The 9,218-nt window shown below is 42.3% G+C and overlaps 1 protein-coding gene across 4 annotated transcripts; it reads left to right on the plus strand.

Moving 5' to 3' along the window:
- The first annotated feature begins 52 nt into the window (after positions 1-52).
- CBLL1 (Cbl proto-oncogene like 1) lies at positions 53-7,060 on the plus strand. Of its 4 annotated transcripts, none has more exons than XM_068994907.1 (6): positions 53-85; positions 2,657-2,824; positions 3,175-3,275; positions 3,523-3,606; positions 4,422-4,495; positions 5,011-7,060. In XM_068994907.1, the coding sequence occupies exons 1-6, from the start codon at positions 73-75 to the stop codon at positions 6,050-6,052; spliced, it is 1,482 nt and encodes a 493-aa protein (XP_068851008.1). In that variant the 5' UTR covers positions 53-72; the 3' UTR covers positions 6,053-7,060. The 4 variants fall into 4 exon arrangements, with proteins under 4 accessions (XP_068851008.1, XP_068851016.1, XP_068851024.1 ...); XM_068994915.1 differs by having other exon boundaries at positions 3,178-3,275; XM_068994923.1 differs by lacking the exon at positions 53-85 and adding an exon at positions 365-2,530.
- The last annotated feature ends 2,158 nt before the right edge of the window (positions 7,061-9,218 follow it).

Genomic DNA, 9,218 nt, shown 5'->3' on the forward strand with positions numbered 1-9,218 from the left:
GCCCGCGCCCCGCCCGCGCCCCCGCCGCTTCCGGCCGCGCCCTTCCGCTCCCACAGCGCCCCGCGCCGCATCATGGACCACAATGGTGAGCAGGGGGAGGCCGGGGGCCTGTCTGTGCCCGGCCCGCCGGGCCCGCGCCCGCTGCCGGACGGGGAGCGGCCAAGCGGGGCCAGCGGGCGCGGGGCGGCGCAGGGGCGGCGGCGGCGGGCCCGGCTCGGCCCCCGGGAGCGCCGGCGGGGCTCGGGTGCGTCGCGGGGCCTTCTCCCTCCCCGGGCAGGCGCCGCGGCCCTGGTGCCACCCCCGGCTCGGCGGCGCCTGGCGCTGCCCCTGCCCCGAGGGCGCTCGGCCGGGCTCAGGGGCCGCTGCCCGCGGGACGCCCCGTCCCGGGCGGAGCGGCGGCCGCTGACTGCGGCGGCCGGGCCGGGGTGCCCGGGCCCGGCAGCACCGGATGCAGCCTGTGGCGTCCCGGAGGTGGGGGAGAGACGCTCGTTTGACCGCGGCGTTTCCTGGCATCGGTGCCCGTAGTTTGTTTCCTGATTCCGTAGTTGTGGCCCGGGAGGAAACTTCCTCGTGTGCTTAAATTTGGTTTCGTTGTTTAAATGTGGTCGTTCACCGGTGAGCGCGCTGGCGTAGCTGTGATCCTTTGCTAGTTAATGCGCTGGCGTAGTGCAGTGAATAAATGAATGGACGTGGGTTTTTTGCTTGGGTGGTTTTGGAGGTTTTTTTCCTTTCCCGTAGAAAAGATTGCATTATGACTCTATCTGTTTAAAGTATTTGAGCGCTATTTGTGAATTTTAATAAAGCTTGAAATGAAAAAATAAAACTTAGGTTGATGAAGGTGACATTTTAGTAGGTTGCATCACCTCTAATTAGAGGTTCTGTAAGTAGTCTTAACTAATTTGGTATGTTTGTTGTAGTTTTTTCTGGACATAATCCTGCAAGTTATGCTCATGCAGACTGGAATTTATTATCCTTCTGTGAAACATGAATGACGAATAAACTTGCTAGTTAGGGTTAGTTGAGCAGCTAACTCATGTAAATATTCCTGGCTTGCAAGGCTATAAGGAGGAAAAGCTACAGCACCTATTGACAGTTCAGTGGACTAAATAATACACAAGTTTTTGATTTTTAAAATTTTAGTTATCCCTGTTTGCAAATTGACTGAGTTGCTGCAGAGACTGTTTGGGGTTTATGGTGCTGTGGTTTTGTGTATTCTGGTAAAAAACAGAATTTCCCAACATGTGGAAAACAGACAGCTTTATCTCTGATGTGTTGGTCCAGCACTCCCTGGGGAAGCCCGGTGACATAGTTGAGTGTTTGCAGGTTCATCTGGACAGCCAAAAGAAATAACAAATGACCAGAAGTAAAAGCAAGCTTTATTGCTTTTGCCTTTTTGCACATTGCCTTTTAGAGTGAAACTGTCAACCACAGTGCTAAGAAGAGTTTGATCTATCTGAGGAAATTGAGGGCTTTAGATTTGGAGGTACAGGACTGTCAGAGCACAGTCCCAGTTTGAAACCAACACATTTCCTAGCTTTGTTGGTAGGTGCTGAAAAACTGAGAGTAATCCCATTTTTTCTTGTTTTTCCTTCTACTTGTTGCATTGTGTGTGGTGGTTATAGACTTTGAGGGACAGTAGTTGGTGAGGCATTGTGCATAACTACACTAATGGGCCTTAATTTCAGTGTCTAGGTGCTCCTGTGCTGCAATCCTTTGGGGCCTTGGCAGTCGTTCCAGGGCTGGAGTGTCGTAACCGCTCGGGGCTCACCCCTTCCAGGCTGAGCATGCCCTGCTTTGAAACACCTGTCAGAATGGCATTTTCAGTTAAAATCCAAGTGAGCCGGGAAGATCTGTGAAGGACATAACTTTATTTTTGTATGAATGAGATGCTGTGTGGTGGTTTCAGATAAACTCGCTGGAGGCTGAGGGAGTTACACCTCCCTTCATTGGTGAAGGATGAACCTTCATTGGTGTTGCCTGTTGCATTACCTGGTCTGGGTTATCTCTTGAAGCCTATATCTGCTGATGCATGTGTCAGGCTATTTCTTGCTTTGTTCATCCTGGTACTTAGATTTAAATCTAGTTAAGGAGAATTCTGTATGTAGCTGGAAACAATAATTTTCAGTTTAGGAAGGATACAACTACATATTCTTAAGTACCAATATTTTTGTGATACTTTATAATAAACCTCTAAGTAATACATCAAGATGTTGAGTTTATATATTAGCTAGTTTCCTTCCTACTTTAATAAACAATATACATAAATTGTAAAAATTATCTTTTCACATAAGAAATTCTGTGTAGTCAAGGTTGTACAAAGAATTGACTCTTCAGTGCTCTTCACACTGTGAGAAGAGCTATATGATTAATGTTTCTGTTGTGGAGAAATGAGTGACTAACTAAGTTATTTAAATAGCTTTATTTTTAAAGTATATTTCCTAAAGTCATGGCTGTTCCCAATACAGTTTTGTGACTTGACTTCTGGAATAAATTGTATGTGAAGACACCTATTTTCTAGTGATTAAATCTGGTATGTTGAGTCTTAAGCAGGCTTTAAAAATTATTTTTCATAAAACATTTCTGTTAATATTTAGCCTCTTTAGAGACTATTAGACAAATGAAAAATCAGATAATTTTTTAAAATTTTCTTTCACAGACAATGATTTGCAAGGAACAAATAGTTCAGGATCATTGGGTGGTCTTGATGTCCGTAGAAGAATCCCTATAAAGCTTATTTCAAAACAGACCAATAAAACCAAACCTGCACCTCGAACGCCAAGAAATATGAACAGGATGCCTTCAAAGACACAAGCTGGTGATGAAGGTAAATTAATATAAATTCCCTGTAGTAGGGAGGTGTATTATTCTGCAGCATTGTTCGAGACTTTATTCAGTCTTAGAGACTTAAGAGTCCAGGGTTCTGTCCAAATGCAAAACACGTTCCAAATCTCCAAGTACTGCTGCACTGTAGGGCTTCAGTAGTGCCCATTTCCAAAACAGGCTGTCTTACTATTTTGGCTCTACCTTCTGTAGAATGGGCTCAGCAGATTGGAAGTGCTGTGGCATTATTTGATGATTTCAGTGTAAATGACCCAAGCTCTTAATAGCAGCTGGTGTCAATTATGAAAGTGTTGTGGTTGGCTTGTGTCTTTCTTCTCTTTCTCCTTTCCACAGAAGAATTTGATTATAACAAAGAGGAGCGATACGAATGTAAAGGAGGTGAAATATTTGGCAATCAAAGGAGATTTCCTGGACCCATCTTTTGGGACTATAAGGTAAGTAATGGGTCTTTACCTGTGTTTCATAGCAAGCTCTAGGTAGTCATGATAGATACTTTGTCAATTAAAAGTTTCTCAGTTATTTTTGCCTGACTGAAAATACATCCTCTGCTTTCTTCTGTTTGTGGTGTTCTTGCTTCCTTTTCAACTAATTCAGAAATAATGGGTATGTTGATGATAATTGAAATGAGAAGCTTTAGTGATGTTGGGGTTTGTTTTCTCACCCCCTTCTCTGTCCTACCAGATAAACTTGCTGGGGGAAAAGGATGATACACCAGTCCATTTCTGTGATAAGTGTGGATTGCCCATCAAAATGTATGGACGCATGGTGAGTGAAATTACCAGTGGAAGATGCAGCCATGGTTCCCCTTTAGGTAAAATTAGGTTTTACTGTGTCTGTTTGAGGCTTTTAGAGGTTACTGATTTCAACAGGCATCTGAATAAACAGCAGAATAGTACCAGGATGGAACTGGAGGCCTTCACTGCTCAAGTTTTTTTGTTCCTTCTGTCTGGCTGATTTTGCTTTACCCCCTGATTTAATCAAGTAAGTCTGAAAATGTTAAAGAAAACCCAACAGAACACTGTCACAAAGGAAAAAACCTTCAGCTTCTGGGGTTTTGACCTTATACCACTTAGGTTTCAAAATAAGCTTTTTATCTCAATTGAAGATTTGCAGTGAAGTTAGAAGACACTGTTCACTTTAATGTACCTTTAAAAATCCCTGAGATTAATTTAGACTTCTAAGTGTGATGTAACAGGCTTCAGCATCTGACTTACTGACAGTTAATGCTTTTAAAACTTTCCTTCCTGGCCAGCAAGACAAGTGTAATCAGATTGCATATGCAGCTTCTGTGAATGTTCAGTGTTGGTATTAGTGCAAGACTCAAACTTCTGCAAGTGTTTTTTAGCAACGCTTAACCCCAAACAGTACTACCCCAAAAAACTCAAACTCAGCATAAACTGTTCTAGAAGGTTTCTGTGCAAAGATGCTGTAAATTGTTAACCATAGCTATGCTTGTTCACCTCATAGGTAACTTAGTTACTGTAATTATTATAAGCTGTGCACTGGAGGGAGGAACTGTATCCTGCAGGATGACATAGATATTTATACACAATGTCTTAACAGCAATTTTTTATCTCTAGATACCTTGCAAGCATGTTTTCTGCTATGACTGTGCTATACTACATGAGAAAAAGGGAGACAAGATGTGTCCAGGGTAAGTTATTTCAAGATTTGTTATTCAAGGAAATGTAAGAAAGTAACTTAAGTGTCTTCTTTCAGATACTGAAATTAACATAGCTCTTATTTTGTACATTTAGCAGAGTCAGTAGAGTACTCTGTCCTTTCTAGTTCCTGTTCCTTATTTTGGGATTGTAAGAGATCAGTGTTTACTTTGTTGGTTTTGGGTAGGTAACCTGTTATTGCTCTAATTTGAAAAGGAGTAAACAGCAGTTTAATTTACTTAGTGAGAATGACCCGTGTTAAGTCTTAATGCATTTGTGTGAGAGAGAGATGCTACTTAGAAAATTCTACCTCATGAAATTTTGATGTTCTTTCATAGTTACATTTGGAGATTTAAAAACTAGGTGAACTTCAAAATCAGTGAAAAGTTTCTTTCATTCCTACAGTGGGCAAAATTGTCAGTTCTAATTTGGCTAATTACGTTAACAAGGAAAAATGCATGTTGAGCTCTCTGTGATGACAATAAATCAATATTCTCTTTTGATGTAGCTGTAACGAACCTGTGCAGCGAATTGAGCAGTGTGTACGAGGGTCTCTCTTCATGTGTAGCATTGTTCAAGGATGCAAGAGAACTTACCTGTCACAGAGGGACTTACAAGCTCACATCAACCACCGTCACATGAGAGCTGGGAAGCCTGTTACTCGTCCTCCCATTGAACCCGTACATCCTCCTATTGCCCCACCGCCGGCTGAAATTCCCGAGCGTTTCATAATGCCCCCTGAGAAACATCACCTGAGCCACATTCCGCCGAAGCAGCACATCATGATGCCACCTCCTCCTTTGCAGCATGTGCCACACGAGCACTATAACCAGCCCCACGAGGATATCCGTGCTCCTCCCGCAGAGATGTCCATGGCTCCGCCGCCACCCCGCCCGGTCAGTCAGGACACCTTCCGCATCTCAACGAGAAAACACAGCAACTTAATAACTGTCCCCATTCAGGATGATTCCAATTCAGGTGCTCGAGAGCCGCCTCCACCAGCACCCGCACCTGCTCACCATCATCCTGAATACCAGGGTCAGCCAGTGGTGTCACACCCTCATCACATTATGCCTCCCCAGCAGCACTATGCGCCGCCCCCGCCGCCGCCTCCGCCCATCAGCCACCCTCTGCAGCACCCTCCACAGGCGGCAGGCACCCCTCACATGGTGTACAGCCAGGCTCCTCCGCCGCCAATGACCTCTGCCCCTCCGCCCATAACCCCGCCGCCCGGACACATCATTGCCCAGATGCCACCCTACATGAACCATCCTCCTCCGGGACCTCCCCCTCCTCAGCATGGAGGCCCACCTGTAAATGTAAATGCCCCCCCTCCCCATCACTATAATCCCAACTCTTTGCCGCAGTTCAGTGAAGATCAAGGAACTCTTAGTCCCCCTTTCACACAGCCTGGGGGAATGAGTCCAGGGATATGGCCAGCTCCAAGAGGGCCGCCTCCACCTCCAAGGATGCAAGGGCCTCCTGCCCAGGCCCCCCTTCCTGGACCACATCACCCTGATCAAGCCAGATACAGACCCTATTACCAATGATACAAGCAACTATATGAATAGAGAATGCCATGAAGAGAATAAAACTAAATACAGAAGCTTTTTAATTAATTGTTTTGGGGTTATTTTGTTGTGGTTTTTTAAAAATACTGTCATTTTGACTGTAAGACATTTTGAGGTTTGAATCTTAAATGATTTTTAAGCCTTGACCATAGGACTCTTAACTTCAAATACTCTGTAGTGCTAAAATAAGTGGCTTAGTAGACCACAGTTGCATTTTAACAGAACTGTCGCTAGTGTGGCTAAATTGTCCTAAGATGATCACTTGTAATATTATTTCCTGGAGAAGATGAACACGTGTTGTACCATTCTGAATATTGTTTTTGTTAAATCCAGTGTTTTTGTTAACCTGTGTACGATAATTAAATTGAAATATGGTTGTAAATGTGGTGAGTTTTTATATGAAGTTAACGTACACATAGTTCTGGGACACCATTTCAACACTAATACCTTCCAAATGGCAATGTAGTGAAATATTAAAGGAACTTTTAATATTTCTCCTGCTGCCATTTACCGTTACTCATAATGATTTCAGGCTGCAATGAATTCTTGGCACTAGAAATCAGACATGCAGAATTATGCATTTACCACATTCCAGCTTTTCTGTTTTTTTCTTAATGTAGCAAGATGAATCTAATCAAAGATACAGCTTTAGGCATGACATGAAACCATGTATTGTGGGGTTTTTTGTTTGGGATTTTGGAGTTTGTTTTAAAGCTAGTTTTGATTCAGAAGGTTCTGTTTACATTTTAGCTACTCACTGGAGTTGAATTCGAACTACTGTGTTTACCTATGGCTGTGTTTGTGTGGAAGTGGCTGTGAACTGGCTTGCCATGTCTGTGAAAAGCAGCTTCTTTTAGGTAGGGAAGTCATGTTTGCCTCTCTCACGTTATATAATGTGTACAGTAGGAAGACTTCCCATTTGCATAATATGAAAGAAGTGGTCTGAAATCCCATGTGTAGTTAAAAAAAATAAAAGGGTACACATTATTTATCTGTTTTGATTTTGTGATACAGGTTTAATTGAAAAAACAGTCATTAGGTGTTTTGCTTTTCTCAAAAAGTAGCAATGTAAGCAGGCTTTTAGGTCTGTTTTTGTCCAGAATTTATGTTTTAGATGAATACTTTTAAAGAGGAAACATAAAATGAGGTTCCTTTTTAGTGTAGCTGGTAGCAGAAGCAGGCACTAACAAGACAGTACTGTCTGTTGGTTGGAGTGCTTATCTTTGCATTTCTGATCAGTATTTGCACTGAACCATGGCTTTTCCAAATGCCACATTTCTGACAGTGGTGCTTTTAGATTAAGTCCTTTGGGTTTATTCTAAAGTTTGTAGTTTCCTACTGTTCTCAAATAATCTGAGCCATCTTAAAGCCTTAGTGTTACTTTTTATTTTGTAAACTTTCTTTTCTGGAATCATAAGTGTTAAATTTATGAAAGAGCTGTGGCAGTACAACATTCCAAATTTTGTATTTTTATGTCTAAACTTCATATTTTTAATTGGTCAAGGGCTCTTTAGATTACTCTGTTCTTGACTGCCACTGATTTCCTTGTGACCACAGCCAAATCTTTTAGACTGCCTTTCAAGTAAATCCTTCTGTAGAGATGGGATACAAATAAATTCTGGGGTATACAAATGGCCAGTAAGTGTCAACTGCTTGAAAATCTGCTTAGCTGTAACATACTTCTTTCTAAGAGAGAGTTAATTGGTTTGGTTGCTCTGAAAACTAAGTAATTTTAAATAAAATACAGTGGTGAAGAAAAAGAGGCTGATGGTGATAGTGTGCTATGAAATGGGTTGGTTGAAAATTTACTGTTTCTATACATGTGAAGGCAAAAATGGCTCTGCCAGCATTCTTTTCTTTCAGTAACTAACAAACACAGGAGGAACTTTTGAGGACCCCTTCTGTCACTGTGAAGCTGACTGGGAGGAGGCACATTTATGTTACAGCACATGACTTCATCTGGGAGGAAATCTGCACGTCTGATTCTTGTCCTTTGACTCTGCCAGCCAAGCTGAGCCCGACACTCCTGTGTTACAGGGACTCTCTGAGGGCTCCAGGTGCCGGCTCGCTGTGCTCGGACGCGCGCGGCTTCCCGAGGGAGGGCCGAGCACCCACTGCACCAGTGCTCTGTGTTCGGGAAAATGGGACATGCTGGAATGAGCCGCTACCTGCCAGTCACAGGTGATGAGGAAATGAGGCAACTCTTCCCATCATGCTGGGTTTTTGAAGTCAGTCGGATTGCAAACTTCTGTTACGTATTCTCCCGTCTCTTGACCCAGATGAAGAGTTCAAAATATTCTTGGGTTCAAAGCTATTCTTGAAGTTACTGATAAAGTGCTTTTCTGAAAATGCTGAGGCAGATGAATTGATTAAGGGAAAACAGAAGTTTTTGCTCTATCAAGAAGCACAAAAGATGAATGTATCTCTTAACATTGTCACTGAAGATAATGTGAGAATTTTTTTCTCTGTATTTGAAACAAAGGTGACATATGTCACATGGACAATGATGTATTACCCAAAAAATCAGTAGGATCCCCTGAGTTGTTTAGTGACCATGGTCCAAAAGTCTGTGATGGAGAACTTAACCAAAAAGTCATCCTATGTAGGCAGGACTTGGACTTGAGTCAAATTTCTGTGTCCTCTTGTAAGAGGAAGACCTAAATATATTTTTTTAATTATTAAATCTGGAGTATACCTATGTAACTGAGGGCACTGTTGATGTTTTCATATATACAAAGTTTAAAAATGCTTCCATTGGTTGAGACCATGTGTTGACTGTCTTTTTAATTTGTTTATGGGTTTGATGTGTGTTTTAGAGTGTTTTTTTCCTTGGTTTGTTGGTTGGGTTGTTGTTTTTTTTTTAATACCTGGTCATTTTACTGAGAGGTTACAAAATTCATATGTTGTATTTAATTGTGTAATTGACAGTGTTAGAAATGGTGAGATGTACTTGTGATTTCTTTAGAGTCGTTCTGAACTCTTACTGTAAAGACAAACATTTGAATTGAATTAATTACTTTTATTTTGAATAAATACCCTTGTCTGTGGCAGTGATCTCCTTCTAGAGGCATTGCCAAGGAGATCTCAGGCATTGAAGAGAACTGACATTTAAATTTGACAGCCATTGTAGGTTCCTCTAACAATG

This window comes from Aphelocoma coerulescens, chromosome 1A (genome assembly GCF_041296385.1).
Source record: "Aphelocoma coerulescens isolate FSJ_1873_10779 chromosome 1A, UR_Acoe_1.0, whole genome shotgun sequence".
NCBI classification, from domain to species: Eukaryota; Metazoa; Chordata; class Aves; order Passeriformes; family Corvidae; genus Aphelocoma; species Aphelocoma coerulescens.